Raw genomic sequence first — 18,803 nt, forward strand, 5'->3', positions numbered from 1 at the left:
ATACATGCATCATCATATTTGGAGAACACTTGTGCAACAAAATGGGGAGCAACAAAACCAAGCACGAATACATCAGAACTAATATGCGTGAGGCTGGAAGGCTGTTGGTGTGTGCTAGGAAAGAGGGAAAGCTGCAAAGTATTAAAGACTTTTTTATACCCACAAAATGGAATGAATATACTGTATATAACTGAGTATCATCGACATAGCTTTGGAAACTAATTCCATGTTTTCTTATAATATTGCCGCAAACGTGAGGTCCCCAAAACCAGGATTAAGAACCACTGATCTAAACACCACTTGGGATCTTAGATAAACCTCAAGGTTTGCTTTATTTATGCACTTCATTTCACAGTGATGGCACATGAAATTACTTGATTCCTTACAGTAAAACTCATACCACAATTTTGAGATATAAAACAGTTCTTTCATACATGAATCCTCATGTGGTACTTAAGGGTTACCTTATATCCAAAAGTCTTTTCACATAAATGACATCTAAACAACTTCTCTCCAGTGTGAGTTATCATGTGTTTTTTAAGGTTTCCTTTAAGAGTGAAACTTATTTTACACAGCTGGCACGTGAAAAGGCTCTGTCCAGTGTGAATTTTCATGTGGTTTACAAGATTTCCATGTTGACTGAAACTCTTTCCACATTGAGGACACGTGTAAGGCTTCTCTCCAGTGTGAACTCTCATGTGCCTGTTAAGGCTTCCTCTATGATTGAATCTGTGTCCACACTGTTGGCACATAAAAGGGCTCTCTCCAGTGTGAATTCTCATGTGTTCTTCAAAGTGTCCTTTTTGATTGAAACTCTTTCCACACTGAGTGCACATGTAGGGTTTCTCTCCAGTGTGAACTCTCATGTGCCTGTTAAGGCTTTCTTTTCGAGTGAATCTGTTTCCACACTGTTGGCAGGTATAAGGCTTATCTCCAGTGTGAATTATCATGTGGTCTTTAAAGTGTCCTCTTTGACTGAAACTCTTTCCACAATGAGGACACGTGTAAGGCTTCTCTCCGGTATGAGTTCTCATGTGCCTGTTAAGGCTTCCTCTTTGATTGAATCTGCTTCCACAATGGTTGCAGATAAATGGGCTCTCTCCAGTGTGAATTCTCATGTGCTCTTTAAAGTGTCCTTTTTGATTGAAACTCTTTCCACACTGTTGGCAGATGAACTGACTTCTAGTTCCTTCCTTTTGAGTTCCTTTTAATGAGGAAGTCTTTTCAGGCTGTGAGCAACTAAAAATTTTTTCTCCAGTTATGAAATTATGATCATGGTTATATTGATCTTTCTCTTCCATTTCATTCTGTACCTCAGCCTCCTCTTTCAGTGCCATCAGGTCTAAAAAAAAAAAAAGACAGTGTTAACCCCACTTTAATTGTACAAAGCAACAGACATCAAAACATTTGACATGTAAAGCATCAAAACCAACATTCAACTTAATCCTATACCCACTGCTATGAGACTAAGCTAGATCGATAATAGAATATCATATTAATAAATGCTAAATGGCTTGTCGTTAAATGGCATGCAATTAGGAAATTATATGATGGAGAAAATGCTGTATTGCTGTTACTAAAAATAAAGCTGCATCTGATTATGCTTTGTTAGTCACTTGACAAAATAGTGTTTTTCTCTGAGGCATGGTACTCACGGAAAATCAAGAAAATGGGATTCAAAACAAGAAGACTAAAAGTGTTGAGCTATATAACTATGATTAGTTTTCTGTCTATAAATGAATCCAAACAGTTGTTCCCTTGTCTAATAAAACATAAAATATGAAAGGGTTGAGGGTAACACAGCTATGATGTCATGGACACAGTCCTGGTTAAAATTGCTTATTTCTCTGGATTTAAACATTCTTGGAAACATCTGAGATAATGTAAGTACACAAGACAACAAAATATAAAACACTGTTCTAATGGTTTTTGGATATTTTATTCCAAAAATCTTACATATTGTGGCTTTTAATATTGGTATTTTCTGAGTATCATCAGTATTGATATATCGATAGTTCAGGATCGATACGCCTATCCCTATGGAGAACCTCACAGCTTTTATAATTCTAAAAGATGGATCAGTGCCAACTGTTTGTGATCCAACATATCCAGAACACATAAGTATGGCACTCTATATTTTGTGAATGTTTGCAAATTGCCTTTCTAAATGTGCTAGTTAACACACTGGACAGTTAATGTGGCTAAAGTTACACACCGATGGAGAGGCTGAATACGAATGAAGGCGTGTGAATTATAAAACAGTACGGCATACGGAAGGCGATCTGGCAGAACCTAGACGTTTTATTTTATACCTTGTTAAATATGGACATTTTTCTTACACAAACGCATTGCTTTGCTTCAGAAGCTGCTTAAAAATATGGGTCAAACAAAGGTGAATATTCAAATTCACTCTTTGCCAATCTACGACATAGTGTTTCTTGAGTAAAGAAAATGCTGTACTTGCCAGTCCCTCCAGAAAAACGCGGACTTTTTTTGTGATTGTTGCGGGCAAAAATCCTTGATTTTGCGGCACGTTTTCTTAAAAAATGCGATGGAATATGCGGGATATTTTTGCAATTTTATGCGATGAAATTGCGGGAACTTGCAAAAACTGCGGTTTGATGAAAAAGAGAAAAAAAAAGGTGATTCCCCCAACACCCTGTTCTGACTAGGCTACTACCTTAATGTAAAGAGTAATTTCTTATTACTTCCTATAAGCAAGCATACTAAATCACAGAATATTTAAGTTCTCATTCTGTTTTATTTCAGACCTTAATTAACACATGGCTCAAACTGGTTTTCCAGCGTCGACCTCCGTCTGTGGTCCAACACGCAGTTGCACGGAGTATATAAAATAATTTGCCCCCACTGTCATGTAACACACTGGGAAACTGCTCCGCGCGGTCTTTTGCACTTATTTTTGTTGGCAAATGAGAATAATTTGCGTGCTTCATCATGGTTTCACCGCGGGGTTTGCAGATGATGTTCACGTCGTGTAATTACGTCACTTCGTAAGGTTCCCTTGGCAATGGGGAGAAAATAATGGTGCTTTACTTGTGTGAAGTAAACGCAACATTTTTCAACTTTCTGATAAGATATATGTGACTTTTTTGCAACGAAAATACAGGGATTATAAAATCACGCTAGTCCCGCATATTTTGCTTGCTGAAATCGGCAATTTATGCGGCGAAAGTGCAGCGTATTTGAAAAAATGCGACCACCGCATAAATATGCGGACTTTGGTTGATTATGCATTAAATCAGGCGATCGCATAATCGCGTTTTTCTGGAGGGACTGACTTGCACAAACATCAGTTCTTTATTTAACTTTGCATGCAAACAAGCAGATCTCCACATTGTGCACAGCACATTCTAAATTGAGGCGGGTGAGGAGTTATGAGGTTTGACTGACAATTTGAGGAGCCAATGGATTTATGAGGTTTAGTCATGACCTCTTTTAAATGTGTTTTATTGGTTAAATATTTGTAAAACATACAGATGTAAAGAACGACCAATAGCATTAATTTTATAAACCAAAAATGACTAAATTTAGAGACACAAGGCTTTGGCCCAACAGCGATGATATATTCTTATTTGTAGCATTTATTTTTACATATTTTTTTTATTTAATAATCACGGCACACTAGTGTTAAAGAAAATACCATCAAAACCTTTCTGGCCAAATGTGAGTTTACAGGTACAGCTCCATGATATAAATAACATGAATTACACAAAGTATTTATTATTCATCAGTAGAAGATCAAACAATCAATTGGTTTTAATGTAAGCTATTTGTTTTGATTGCAGTGCTGGCGTTCTTATTAATCAAAAATCATAGTCTTTTAAAGTGTATTTATCACATTTAAGCAATAATGCTGTTTTTCCATCCCCAGATTTAAAATTATTGAGGCTTTAAAGCAGCAACGATGGAACAGTGACTGGATCCTTCAGATGACACACCGATTATATCCGTGCAAAAATGACTGAACCTGCGTTCAGCGCAGGGCGGCTCTCTCACAATGAATGACGTTACAGAAAACTAGTTGTCCCGTCTGGTTCCATTCGCACAGCAGGGCTTAGCCGAAAATTCAGTTGAGAGTCCTGAAAATGTAAGGGTGTGCGAGTTGGTTTAATGCCGTTTTCACTGCTGCAAACTCCCATATACAAATAATTATTTGAAAAAAAAAATTTTGTGCAGCCAGTAGGCCCCTGGGCTTCAGCCCATGGAAGCCCTGCGTTAATGCGCCCCTGCCGATTGTGTGATGGAACTGCCGAAATACTGTGGTTACCCTGGAAACCCCGTAAACCAAGCTGCTGTGCTAACAGTATTTAAAATGCTTCAAACAGCCATTCAGGTTTTTTTTTTTTTTTGTATTCGCAATGTTGTTCATCACAGAACCAAATAATTTAATAGGCTATTTATTTTCAAACTAAAATTTTTTTTATATTTTAATCTGGACTACAACATGCCCTATAATGATTGAACATGTTCTGATTATTTGTTATTGTTCAGTAACACAAAGTGACATAAGGCTTCATTAGTTAACATGTTAATTCATTACTGACAATGAAAAAATACTTATAAAGCATTTATTAATCTTAGTCCTTGTTTAATAACATTACTAAATCAAAGGTTGTCATTATTATTTAATGGACCTGAGCTAAAACTAACAATGATCCATTGTATTTTTTAAATAACATTAACAAAAATTAATACCTTCTGTAACAAATGTAGCTATTGCTCAATCTTAGTTAATGCATTAAATAAAATAAAAAAATGAGACCTAATTGTAAAGTGCTACCTGTTGTTCTTTATAATTCTTTTGCAGTTTAATGTTTGAAACATTTTACTTTATATTTTTTGGAGTATTTGCGTTATTGTATTTAAATGTTCTCAGTTCTTTTTGTTATAAGAAAAAGAGTTCTTAAACCTGTTATATAAAAGCTTCAAATATTATCGCAACATGAAAATTTGATACCGTCACATGCCTACTTGAGGATGAGTAAAGCTTGGGGTAATTTTCATTTTGAAGTAAACTAATCCTTTAACTCTTTTTAAGTTGCCTGCCAGCAATCTTTGATCATTTTCACCACTGAACATTTTAATAAGAATCTCTGAGAAGCTTTGATAATGAAACCAACCTGTTTGTGTCTCAGTATCTTCTTGTTTGACTCTGAATGTTTCTTCAATCTTCATTTCTTCACCCTCCTCTTTAATAAACGCCATCTTTATAATAGTGTGTCATGTAGATCTCAGTTGCTTCACCAGGAGTTTATCTGTGTGTTTGGACAATTTGTCATGATTAAGATGAGAATAGTTAACAAAGAAAAATAAATCTCTAGGTGAGTCTCAATCAGCTCCCTAGTTCAACAGTCAGTAGTCAGCGCACTGTTAAGGGAGTCCAGTCACTGATAGTTAATGACTTAAATCACCTGATTAGACAAAAAATAAAAAATAAATAAATAAAAATTAATAATGCAAATTATACAAACTATAAGATTTACATTTGATATTTATTGATTTGAAGATCATATTTACTATACTTAATAAAAAACATTTGTGTTGCACTAACATGCACTAACGTTACCACAGAAAGTACTGGTAATAAGTTTAGGTTAAGGGATAAGGTCAGGGTACCTCGTTATTACCCAGCTATTGTAATTACTATAAAAAGTACTTAGTATGTACATGGTTAACAGTGCTGTAAAATAAATTTGCTGATGTTTGTAAAGTTATCATTACACATGTTTGTGTTTATTATTCTAGTTGCATTTACACTGTTTTAACCAGCAGGTGTCGCCAGCGTGAGGTGATTCGAGCGCTCAGAATCACTGAATCATTTGATTCAACTGCCTCGGAGTTTCTCTTCTCCAACATCACTCGCCAGAGACTAAACTCGTGTTTATGATAAACTGATTCACGATAAGACAATATTATCTACCTGAGACGCATCTTTTCTGATACTCATGTGTGGATGCTATTTATTATATACAAAAATAATTTTAATGTATGTTATATAAAGTATTAAATGTTAAATTCAATAATAATTAAGTTATCTTCGTCGTATGTAAACCCATTAAAATGCCTGAACGTTTTGTATCGATTTAAACACCGTAAAATGCTTTAAAACACATACCTTTCTTCAGCTGAACCACAACAAACGCAGGAGCGCGGCGCAGCCGTATGACGTCATATCTTAAGACTAAAATAAAAGTCCTGTTCACACTCTGCTGTCTACAAGCATTAAGTATTTAATAGCATAGTGAAATATTGACTAGTCAATTTGATGAAAATATTAACTACTAAAGAAAGAGTGTGTGCTTTTTGACTAAAATGAAAACTATAATGTTTGAGTACAGAATCCATTTATACCTGATATTAGATTTAAATTGAATAGTGCCAAATGTGATTTATGAGTTTAAAAAAAGTGTTTAAAAGAGTGTATAAATATAATAAAACCGAATTCACAAGCATCAGTACTTCAAACATTAGTATGGTCTCATTTCAACAGACACTTGGCAGTTTGTCATTAAGTCAGAATTAATTATTGTCCTAATGAAAAAATAGTTATAAAGAGCTTACATTTTGGTAAGGTTATTAGGAATATATTTTTAATGAAATTGAAATAGTTTCAGTCTAGAAATGAACTGCAGCTAAAGCCACCTGACCATGCTCTGTTTAAAATCTGAAGGTGATTACTCTAAAATCTCTGAGGTTTATGAAATATTTTTAAACCATGTCATGTGATTTTATTTAGAGAAGACTCTAAAATGCTAACTGATGTTTATTCACATAATCTAAGCATCCATTACATGTATTTCCCTTGTTTTGTGGTGCAAGCTGCCCCATTCAGTTTCAGTCTCTCCTGCACACATTCACACCTCTTCAACCTGGATATGACTCTAATTATTATTCTTTTGTTTTTATTATATTTACTGATTTTTAAACCAAAGTTTTGATTTTGTCCCTCCATTGACAGTCCACACAACCAAAACATTCTGGATCCAAAGAGATAATAAAACATAGGAACACTAATCCGTATGAATCAAGCAGTTTAATCCTGCTATTGTCAATGTATATGCAGCTACTTGGTAATATTATACGAAAACATGGAATTAGTTTCCACTGCTATGCTGATGATACTCAGTTAACAGTTATATATTTCATCATGACCAGATGAAATCTCTAAATTATCCAAATTGACAGAGTGTGTTAAATTGGATGACCAGTAATTTTCTTCTATGTACTTCAGTCAGATAAGACTGAGATATTACTTATTGGACCAAAAACCTGTACACAGAACCTCTTAGACTACAATTTGCACTTAGAAGGATGTACTGTTAATATAACCTGGGTGTTATATTAGACTGCAACTTGTCCTTTGAAAATCATATTTCATATGTTACAAAAGAAACCTTCTTCCACCTCAGAAACATTGCTAAGATACAGAATATGTTCATGCATTTATGACATCTAGACTTTTTAGCTATGTGATAATAACTTTGTGATTGGTATGTTCATTTCTGAAATTTGGACAGTCACCTCTGATAACAGATTACTCTAAATTGTAATGTTGACATGCATTTTCTGTAAAGCTGCTTTGAAACGATATGTATTGTGAAAAGCGCTATACAAATAAATGGGAATTTAATTGAATTGAAAAGAAAGGATATTCAGTAAAAGAAAGAAAAGAGATGAGCGTAGTTAGATGGTTTGATTGAAGCTGTTTGTTCTTAATCCATTTTCATCTCCCAACTCTTTTTCTACTCGTCATTATCTGATTCTTTGTTCATGTCCTGAATTTTTAAACTGAGGTGTTTGTCCAAAATCTTTGAGGAGTTCTGACCAATTAGGTATCATCTTTGTTTCAGAGTTGACAATTTCTCCTCCTCTACCCATAAATTACATGTTATCCGACTAGTCACTTTGTCCCCAACTTTCCCGCTCTTAGCAGAGAGTACAGAGAATACAGTTTGGACATGATTTCAATGAATAGAATAATTTAAGCCAATTCCAATTTATTAAAGCCAAAATTTGAGCTATTTACACTCATACCAAACAAGGCACACTTTCAGTCAACCATTCAATAGTTCTAACAGTTACATGAATAATGTCTGATCAAAGCATAATAGTCACACACACACACACACGCATATATATTTGTATATATATATATATATATATATATATATATATATATATATATATATATATATATATATATATATATATACACACACACATACACAGGTGCTGGTCATATAATTAGAATATCGTGAAAAAGTTCTTTTTTTTTTTTATTGTAAATTATTTTAAAAAATGAAACTTTCCATTTATTCTAGATTCCCTACATGTAAAGTAAAACATTTCAAAAGTTTTTTTTTTTTTTTTAATTTGTTGATTAGAGCGTACAGCTAATGAAAGTCCAAAATATTTACAATATTTACATTTGAGTTTCATTAAATGACCATCACTACAGTATAAATTCCGGGTATCTCTTGTTCTTTGAAACCACACTAATGGGGAAGACAGCTGACTTGGCAATGGTCCAGGAGACAATCACTGACACCCTCCACAAAGAGAGTAAGTGACAGAAGGTCATTACTGAATGGGGTGGCTGTTCACAGAGTGAAATATCAAAGCATATTGAATGCAAAGTTGACTAGAAGGAAGAAATTGGGTAGGCAAAGGTGCACAAGCAACATGGATGACCACAAGCTTGAGAATACTGTCAAGTAAAGCCGATTCAAACGCTTGGGAGAGCTTCATAATGAGTCGAATGAAGACGGAGTCAGCGCATCAAGAGTCACCACACTCAGACATCTTCAGGAAAAGGACTACCAAGCCACTTCTGAAACAGAAACAACATCAGAAGCATCTTACCTGGGCTAAGGAGAAAAATAACTAGACAGTGAACAGTGGTCGAAAGTCCTCTTTTCAGATAAAAGTAAATTTTGCATTTCATGTTGAAATCATTGTCCCAGAGTCTGAAGGAAGACTGGAGAGGCACAGAATCCAAGCTGCTTGAAGTCTAGTGTGAAGTTTCTGAAGTCAGTAATGATTTGTGGGGGCCGTGACGTCTGCTGGTGTTGGTCCATTGTGTTTTATCAAGTGCAAAGTCAATGCAGCCATCTTCCAGGAGATTTTGGAGCACTTTATGCTTCCATCTGCTGACAAGCTTTATGGAGATGCTGATTTCCTTTTCCAGCAGGACTTTAGCACCTGCCCACAGTGCAAAAACCACTTCCAAGTGGTTTGCTGACCATGATATTACTGTGCTTTATTGGCCAGCCAACATGCCTGACCCCTGAATCTATGGGATATTTTCAAGAGAAAGATGAGAAACAGTCGATCCAACAATATACAGATGATCTGAAGGCTCAATAGTGCCCCAGCAGTGCCACAGGCTGATCACTTCCATGCCACACTTCACTGATGCTGTAATTTGTGCTAGGAGCAAGTCATTTGCTGTAATATGTGCTGCCGACCAAGTAGTGAGTGCACAAATGAACATACTTTAAAAAACTTGAACTTCTCTGTTTTGAAAATCCATTTTTTGATTGATCTTAGGAAATATTCTAATATTTTGAGATACTGGATTTTGGACTTTCATGAGCTGTACGCTCTAATCATCAAAATTAAAAAAGAAAACTTTTGAAATGTTTTACTTTACATGTAGGGAATCTAGAATATATGAAAGTTTCATTTTTAAAAATAATTTACAATAAAAAAATGAACTTTTTGATGATATTCTAATTATATGACCAGCACCTGTATATATACACATATATATATATATATATATATATATATATATATATATATATATATATATATATATATATATATATATATATATATATATAGAGCAGTCTCTGTGGTTTTTAAGCAATTTGAATCCTGTGTTTAAAAGGTCATTCAAAGGTCTTGTAGAGAAAAAAGGTCTGTCTTATTTCTCCGTCAGGAGATCAAAAGACCTCTACCGTTAACTCATGGTTTTCCTCATGCGAGTCACGATGTGTCATCTTTTCGACCATTAGTCTTGGGTTTACTGCCCAAAGTTGACGTTCTTCCTTATCTTAGATTATTTCTTACAAGCTTGCGAGGCCAAAAAGTACTTAGCTGGGGGTTTTGTTAGTTAGCTCAGACTGGATGGAGCCCATTTCATTTTATGGTCTTGAATCATCTGGAAGATTCATTTGTGTCTGGTTCGCCCTCGAATCCTACATCACTGCACTGTAACTGAAGAAACACAAGCACATTAAGAAAACATCTTTATCAGTTTGACAATATCACTCAACAGAAGGATGCAGACAGATATGTTTGTAAAACACAGAGTTTATTGAACAGGGGCACTGATTTTGACAGGAATGCAGATTGGGGAGTATAAAAAATATTGAATGATGAATACTAGACTTGGCTGGATAGTAATAGTCTCTTTGCAGATGTGCAAAGTCGAAGCAGACAAGTGACAGATGATGCAAGATGGGTGAGTATTTCAAAGAAGCCGTTAAATACCAGGTAAGGAGTCTTTAGTGTTTGTACAGACGAAACCAGACAAGGGAGTACAAGAGAAGTGTCTCTTTATAGTGAGTGCTGATGATGAGGTGCAGGTGCCGTGAATCAGAATTCCAGGAAGATTGAATAAGTGGGTGGAGTGTGCTGATCTGGTGACAACGGAAGGTTAGTGGTCTGCGATGGTTGTTACTCTGTCACAGTACCCCCTCCTCCAAGGGTGGCTTCTGACGGCCGGTTTGGACGACGATGATGGGGCCTACTTCAACCCCTGGGAGTTGGGCGATCTGGGTGTTCAGATGGAATTGGCTTCCTCGTCTGTGAGTTCAGGAAGTGGAAGTACCTCATCACCAATTCTGTGGGGAAAGGCAGCGAGGGTTCAGTGTAAGGTTTAAGGAGTGACACATGAAATGATGGTGAGATGCGGTAGTGTGATGGAAGGTTTAGTCTGTAGGTGACCTCGTTGAGCTGCACATGAGCTGAGTCCCATACTCTCTCACTCTGCTGGAAACAGTGGTTGACAGCTGGAACCTCAAGAGGGCTCACTGGACCAGGGAATAACAGAGGTTGGTACCCAAGGATACACTGAAATGGGGTGAGCCTAGTGGTGGATTGTCTGAGGGAGTTCTGGGCTCCCATTGAAGGAACTGGCTCCAGCTGTCCTGGTTCTGGTGTCAGTAGGACCTCAGGTACCTCCCAATCTCCTTTATTTTCTGTTCAGTCAGGTCGTTAATTTTGAGGGTGGTGACCAGAGGAGAGGCTTACTGGCACTACCAGCAGTTTGAAGAATGCTTGCCATACACGGGAGATGAATTGAGGACCACAAACTGATACAATGTCTTCAGGAAGGCTGAAGTGGCGGAACACATTTTGGAAGAGCGCTTCAGCAGCTTCGAATGCAGTTGGTAATCTTTTGAGAGGGATGAGTTTGCATGCCTTTGACAAGCGGTCAACAACGCCAAACACACAGGTATGATTGTTAGAAGGTGGGAGGTCGGTCATGAAGTCAATGCCAAGATGAGACCATGGATGGTGTGGAATGGGCAGCGGAACCAGCTTTCTTTCAGGAGTCTCGGGAAGTGTTGGTAATGGTGACTGAGCATCCTTTGATCAATTGATCAACCCTTTGATCAATATCAGGAGAAATCTTGAGCCATGGTGGGCCACCAGTAGCGATGACATAAGCGCGAGAGAGTACATTGACTACCTGGGTGTCCAAAGCCCAGGGACGTGTTAGTTGAGTCCATGAGGGGCAGACGATAGGTTGGTGGTATGTAGAGGGGCCCCTCTGGACCTCCTGGCAGAGCAGGTTCGGTGCAGTTAGCTTGGGTAATTTGCTCATCGATGGACCTTTGGATTGGGCTGGCAATCATGGCTGGAGGGAGAATAGGTTCTGGAGAACTGTTCTCAGGATTAGGTTGATGGAGACGAGACAGGGCATCAGCCATAGATTTCTTATCTATTTATATGAAAATAAAACATATTAATAAATTGCTACAGCAGTGGGAAGATGAATAATGCATGTGTTATTTTAATTTGTGTTAGAGCTGTACGATTCAGGATCAAATGAAAATTACATTTGTTTTTTGTTTGTTTGCTTTTTTCAAACAGATCATGATTCTCCTACTATTCTGAACAGATAACTAAACAAAACAACAATTATTTTCTAGAGAGCAAAATATTAATTGCTGCAGTCTATTTAAAAATAATTAATTTAATTATTTAAAAAATTGTTTTGAATTAATGATTCAGTGACTCACTCATAACTACTTTTAAAGGTCCCGTTTTTCGTGGTTTTTTGAAGCTTTGATTGTGTTTATAGTGTGCAATATAACATGTTCATGTTTCGTGTGTAAAAAAACAGTATTTTTCACATAATTTACTTATCTGTATACCGCTATTTCCACTGTCATAAAAACGGGCTGATGACTTCCTTGTTCTATGAAGTCCCTCCTTCAGAAATATGTAACGAGTTCTGATTGTGCCAGCGGTTCCTGTGTTGTGATTCGACAGCAGCTTAGCGCACCTTGCCCGGAAAGGTCACGCCTTCAACCAGCATGTGGTTAAACAGTAAACAACAGATATAATCAACAAAAAATTTAAACTGATCATTACAAACACCAACAATCGATGGTGTCCGGTTGAATTACTACACTTTTTAAAAACTTTTGTCGGATAAGTTTCAATTGCCATCTAGTTAACAAAGCTAAACAGCGTTGCCCTTTGTGTGATAAGTTACAGAAACTGTTAAACGCACCAACTTAAATAATAAAATACACTTACCGGTTGTGGTCAATAAACAACGCTTTCTCCAGACAAAGAGGGAACTGCTCCATCTTTCAAGAATAATCTTTGTGCGAATCCGGCATTAAACTGATTGAGATTGAGGAAGCTGTCCTCAGCAAAATGTGCTGCACATAGTTTTACATGTGGATTATAATTTTCGGGAACTGAGTTAAACATAAATTGTAACCATTGATCTCTAAGTACAGCGTCCCTGGGAAGGCCAAACAAAGGTGATTGGACTGCGGGATGAAAATAACAGCATTTAGACGACATGGTGACAAACACACTCTACAAACGCAACTCTTGCTCTTCTCCGTGGGAGCGCAACAAGACCCCCTTTTTTGTGTATTCCTGTGGGCGGAGGTTAGTCAAAAAACTGTTTTAGTGACGTCATTAAAGAAGGAAGTAGAGGGATGTAGTCCAAACTGGCCGTTCGATGTAGGCGACTTCTGTTAAATAAAATATCTTGCTTGGCATTGAACTTTGAGCTTTAAAATTTTACAGATTTTATTTATACTCTAACAACAACATTACACACTAACTAAAGTTTGAAACATGGGATCACGAAGAACGGGACCTTTAAAAGCTGATTTGCTCTGTTCTAATCGCTAACGTAGACTTCCGAATTTATATACAAACTACAAAAATTTTTCTCGGTACTTCTGTGAATGGGGGTCCCCAGATTAAGAATCACTGATCTAAACACCACTTGGGATCTTAGTAAACCTCAAAGTTTGCTTTATTTATGCACTTCATTTCACAGTGATGGCACATGAAATTATTTGATTCCTTACAGTAAAACTCATTACACACTGATGACATGTAAAACGGTTCTCTCATACGTGAATCCTCATGTAGTACTCAAGGGTTACCTTATATCTGAAAGTCTTTTCACATAGATGACAAGTAAACAACTTCTCTCTAGTGTGAGTGCTCATGTGTTTAAGGTTTTCTTTCAGAGTGAAACTGGCAAGTGAAAAGGCTCTGTCCAATGTGAATTTTCTTGTGCTTTACAAGATTTCCATGTTGACTGAAACTCTTTCCGCATTGAGAACACGTGTAAGGCTTCTCTCCAGTGTGAGTTCTCATGTGCCTGTTAAGGCTTCCTCTATGGTTGAATCTGTGTCCACACTGTTGGCACATAAAAGGGCTCTCTCCAGTGTGAATTATCATGTGTTTTACAAGATTTCCATGTTGACTGAAGCTCTTTCCGCATTGAGGACACGTGTACGGCTTCTCTCCAGTGTGAACTCTCATGTGCCTGTTAAGGCTTCCTGTATGATTGAATCTGTGTCCACACTGTTGGCACATAAAAGGGCTCTCTCCAGTGTGAATTCTCATGTGTTTTTTAAGGTTTCCTTTTCCAGTGAAACATTTTCCACACTGATGGCAGTTATAAGGCTTCTCTCCAGTGTGAATTCTCATGTGCTCTTTAAAATGTCCTTTTTGACTGAAACTCTTTCCACACTGAGTGCACATGTAGGGTTTCTCTCCAGTGTGAATTCTCATGTGCTCTTTAAAGTGTCCTTTTTGATTGAATCTCTTTCCACACTGTTGGCAGATGTAGTGTCTTCTAATCCCTGCCTTTTGAGTTCCTTTTAGTGAGGAAGTCTTTTCAGGCTGTGAGGAACTAAAAGATTTTTCTCCAGTTATGAAATTATGATGATGGTTATATTGATCTTTATCTTCCATTTCATTCTGTACCTCAGCCTCCTCTTTCAGTGCCATCAGGTCTAAAAAAAAAATAAATAAAAAAAGACTATGTTAACCCCACTTTAATGGCACAAAGCAACAGACATCAAAACATTTGACATGTAAAGCATCAAAACCAACATTCAACTTGATCCTATACCCACTATGCTACTGAAAGACATGTTTCATGTAATCCTCAATATTGCTAATTCTTCACTTGCTTTAGGGCGAGTGTCAAAAACTGTCAAGCTGGCAGCTAAACACTTTATTAAAAAAAAAAAAAGTTTGACCCAGGAGATCTGATGACAGTTACAGTAAACTTAGCCACTATGTTATGACTGTCCTAAGAACCAGTTTGACCAACTAGCAGTTAACCAAGGGGTAATCCGTCTAACCTTTCCAATTCAAATGAGAAAAAAATTAGATGACTAAGTTTTAAGACTAGTCTAAGCAGTTAATGCAACCAGCCTCTGGTTAATTATAAGGGGCTTTCGCACCAAAGGAACCTTTTCATAGTTCCTAGAACTATTGGCTGAAGTACCCGGATTTTGCTGTGTTCACACCGCAGGAACTAGGAACAATAGCCGCGTTTCCACCGAAATTACCCGGAACAATTGTACCAGGAACTTTTCTCCCAGGAACTTTTTGTCCCCCCCAGACCTGTTGCCTTCTGCGTTTCCACGCGGTCTAAAGTACCGTGAAGATTAGGCTAATTTGTCCGGTGACGTAGTACTGTGCGCAACTGTTTCTTCCTGTCAGTGACGGACCGTAGGCCTAATCATTCTTGTGCGACAGAAAAAGCAGTATGGAGGAGATTCAAGGAATGCTGCTTCTGCTCATGGTGTATTGGTTTACTAAAGAAATAATGAACCAAACGGCAGAAAACAGACGAGCACTGATAGTAAAGCGTATACAGAAAGCTCGTAATTCTCGATATAAAATGAGGCAACGTGTCTTATCAGCAATTGCCGACATCGACCGTGAGATGGCTGGGACGAACGCGCTCCATCGGGCAGAAAGAACAAGATTGGTAAGAAAACAATCAATCAAAATTATCCAGAGTTGTGAAGAATGTTATTATGGAATTTACTGCTGCGTGGAGTTGACCAATCAAATGCGGCGTGAATCCGACTAATCAAATGCGGCGTGAATCCGACCAATCAGCATGTTCAGCGCCTAGTCCCACCCCCGAAAGTTCCTGAACTTTGAAAAAGTACCACCTCGCCATCAGGGACTTTTCTGAGGGGGAAATTTTACCCGGAACTTTTTTTAGTTCCTGGGTCCTGCGGTGGAAACACACCGAGTACCAGCCCAAAGTCCCTAGTTCCTGGGTAAAGTTCCTGCGGTGGAAACGGGGCTTATTTTAGTTCTAGGAACTCCTTATGGGGAAACTAAATTAGCTCCTACTTCAGATTAGGGTCTAAACCAGCACTATAGGAACTATCAGTGATGTGAGTGTACGTCGACTGGTCAAACGCACGTCAAACACCTGCACCTGGCATTTTTAAAAAGCCATGTAAACATATTTACTTCACGAATATGGAAAACAGTGATAACGGCATTCACTTGCAGTCTGCAGGGTTGTGTTCTTTTCTCAGTCTCAGGTAATACTGAAAAGTTATCATAGGAGAATTGTGCATAGAATAGGCGCGTGAATTATAAAAAAAAAAGTACAGAACACGGAAGGCTGTCTGGCAGAAGCTAGATATTTTATTTTATAACTTTATTTCATAATTTGTTTAAAATGCTTTTTTTTTTTTTTTTTTTTTTTTACACAAACACAGCTTTGCTTCAGAAGACCATTATTAACCCCCCAGAGTATGTTTATGATAGATGGATGTAGATAGACTCATTGGTCCCACTCACTGACATTATTAAGGATGCATCAAGACATAGGCGCTGATCCTGTGGAAAAAATATGAGATATTCTTCATTGATTTAACCAATGAAAAATTTATTGCAGCTTTCAGACACGATTATCCTCACCTTTTTATAGTTTGAGACCATTTCTATTTCATTATTTAAATGGAAAATGTTGAGGGCGCATCCAAGTAACGCGCGAGCACAAATCTTGTCGGATTTTCTTTACTCTCGCACTCGACTGGACGCGCGCTCAAACTGTCTTCTTGCTCTTTCTCTACAATGGTCTTCTTATTTTAAGTGCTTATAGTAAATAGATATTGAATTATTTTATTTAGTGAGCCACTACTGATCATCAGATATCATTGAGAGCGCGAATTGCGACATATCATGACATGTCCCCACCATTTTTTTGAAACATGTTGCTGCACGGATAGCCTATAATGCAAATGAAACATCCAGTTGACATTAATTTGAGTTAAATAAGAAGCTATCTGGTGCTGGAATGTGTTGTTTTTTAAATTACGCCACTGTTATCAGTGGAGGAACATTCTCTTGTGGCTCGTGCACAGTCTTCACACAGACGAGCGCGTCAATCTATCGCTAATGGTGTTGCAGCAACTCTCTGTTCTTTCCAGTGAAATTATTAACAAAATGCACACAAACGTGTCCCTGCTCTTGCCTCTTTATATACACAATCATTAATGAACATCTTTGGTCTTATAGAGAAAAAAAAAAATAAACAAGGGTGTATTAGAACCACTGATGATTAAAACTCAGAACATCTCTGACTCGCTAACAGAAGTTCAACCACTAGACCTCATAGGGATATGAATATTTAGCTCAGGTTTGTATAAATATATACACTGGGCACCCACCGGCAGAAATATAAATCGGTGCCTATGCATCAGGATATTTATTAATATAACTCTGATTATGTTCATCAGAAAGAAGAAAGTCATATACACCTAGGATGGCTTGAAAGTGAGTAATCTTGGGGTCATTTTCATTTAAAAAAGTGAACTAATCCTTTAAACTAAACTCCCCGCCAGTTTTTTTTTTTTTTTTTTTTTTAATTGCCAGCCATAATCAGCATTTTTTATCATTTTCACCACTAGACATGTTAATAAGAATCTCTGAGAAACTTTGAGAATGAAACCAACCTGTTTGTTCCTCAGTATCTTCTTGTTTCACTCTGAATGTTTCTTCAATCTTCATTTCTTCACTCTCCTCTTTAATAAACGCCATCTTTATAATAGTGTCACGTGGATCTCAGTCGCTTCACCAGGAGTTTTTCTGTGTGTTTGGACAATTTATGTTTAAGGTGAGAATAATTAATAGAAAGAAAAATAAGTCTAAACTAAAAGGGTTAAGTTTAGGTTAAGGGTTAGTACCTCGTTATTACCCAGCTATTGTAATTACTAAGTACTTAGTATGTACATGGTTAACAGTGCTGTAAAATAAATTTGCTGATGTTTGTAAAGTTTTCACATTTTTGTGTTTGTTGTTCTAGTTGCATTTACACTGTTTTAACCAGCAGGTGTCGCCAGCGTGAGGTGATTCGAGCGCTCAGAATCACTGAATCATTTCGAGAATCATTTGATTCAACGATAGAGAGCGAAGAGAATCTTTTCTGAAACTCATGTGTGGATGCTATTTAACATTTTATTTGCTATTTTGTTACTTGACAAAGAATAATGATAATGTATGTTAGATTAAGTATTACAATGTTAAATTCAACAACAATTAAGTTATCTTCCTCGTATAATCCTATAAAAATGCCTGAACGTTTTGTATCGATTAAAACACTGTAAAATGCTTAAAAACACATACCTTTCTACAGCCGAACCACAACAGACGCAGGAGCGCGGCGCCGCCTTATGACGTAATATCGCAAAACCAAAATAAAAGTCCTGTTCACACTCTGCTGTGTACATTCATGAAGTATTTAAATACATAGTGAAATATTGACCAGTCATTTAAAGAAAATATTAACTAATAAAAGAGTGTGTGCTTTTTGACTAAAATGAAAACTATAATGTTTGAGTACAGAATCCATCTATACCAGATAAATTAGATTAAAATTGCAATAGTGCCAAATGTGATTTATGAGTTTAAAAAAAAGTGTTTAAGAGTGTATGAATTAATAAAGCCGAATTCACAAGCATCAGTACTTCAAACATTAGTATGGTCTCATTTCAAAACAGACACTTGGCAGTTTGTCATCAAGACAGAATTAATTATTGTCCTAATGAAAAAAAAAAAAAAGTTATAAAGAGCTTAAATGTTTGGTAAGGTTATTAAAAAAGTATTTTTATTAACAAAAAATTGAGGTAGTTTAACTCTTGTGATGCTTTTGCTGCCTGCTGTAGGCATTCATGTGTTTTGAAGGAGTCATGGCTTGGAGTCATGGCATGCAGACACTCTGAAGGAAGGGTGGGATCTTATGC

The 18,803-nt window shown here is 36.9% G+C and overlaps 2 protein-coding genes across 5 annotated transcripts; both read right to left on the reverse strand.

Annotated features, from left to right (window-relative positions):
• Nucleotides 1–313: 313 nt before the first annotated feature.
• Nucleotides 314–6,221, reverse strand: LOC125245861 (gastrula zinc finger protein XlCGF7.1-like). Of its 2 annotated transcripts, XM_048156670.1 has the most exons (4): nucleotides 6,137–6,221; nucleotides 5,142–5,276; nucleotides 3,960–4,100; nucleotides 314–1,342 (listed from the first exon to the last, which is right to left on the reverse strand). In XM_048156670.1, exon 4 carries the CDS (start codon nucleotides 1,335–1,337, stop codon nucleotides 429–431), a length of 909 nt encoding a protein of 302 aa, XP_048012627.1. In that variant the 5' UTR covers nucleotides 1,338–1,342; nucleotides 3,960–4,100; nucleotides 5,142–5,276; nucleotides 6,137–6,221; the 3' UTR covers nucleotides 314–428. The 2 variants fall into 2 exon arrangements, with proteins under 2 accessions (XP_048012627.1, XP_048012626.1); XM_048156669.1 differs by lacking the exon at nucleotides 3,960–4,100 and having other exon boundaries at nucleotides 6,137–6,220.
• A 4,099-nt stretch (nucleotides 6,222–10,320) lies between these two features.
• On the reverse strand, nucleotides 10,321–18,571 carry LOC125245888 (gastrula zinc finger protein XlCGF8.2DB-like). 3 transcript variants are annotated; one of them, XR_007179619.1, is made up of 4 exons: nucleotides 18,187–18,571; nucleotides 17,517–17,649; nucleotides 13,674–14,534; nucleotides 10,321–11,974 (listed from the first exon to the last, which is right to left on the reverse strand). XR_007179619.1 is itself a non-coding variant. In XM_048156708.1 (3 exons), the coding sequence occupies exons 2-3, from the start codon at nucleotides 17,599–17,601 to the stop codon at nucleotides 13,744–13,746; spliced, it is 876 nt and encodes a 291-aa protein (XP_048012665.1). In that variant the 5' UTR covers nucleotides 17,602–17,649; nucleotides 18,187–18,570; the 3' UTR covers nucleotides 13,511–13,743. The 3 variants fall into 3 exon arrangements, 2 of the variants coding, with proteins under 2 accessions (XP_048012665.1, XP_048012666.1); XM_048156708.1 differs by lacking the exon at nucleotides 10,321–11,974 and having other exon boundaries at nucleotides 13,511–14,534; nucleotides 18,187–18,570; XM_048156709.1 differs by lacking the exons at nucleotides 10,321–11,974; nucleotides 18,187–18,571 and adding an exon at nucleotides 16,364–16,398 and having other exon boundaries at nucleotides 13,511–14,534; nucleotides 17,517–17,651.
• Nucleotides 18,572–18,803: the final 232 nt, after the last annotated feature.

Source organism: Megalobrama amblycephala, linkage group LG14, assembly GCF_018812025.1.
Source record: "Megalobrama amblycephala isolate DHTTF-2021 linkage group LG14, ASM1881202v1, whole genome shotgun sequence".
In the NCBI taxonomy this organism is placed as follows: Eukaryota; Metazoa; Chordata; class Actinopteri; order Cypriniformes; family Xenocyprididae; genus Megalobrama; species Megalobrama amblycephala.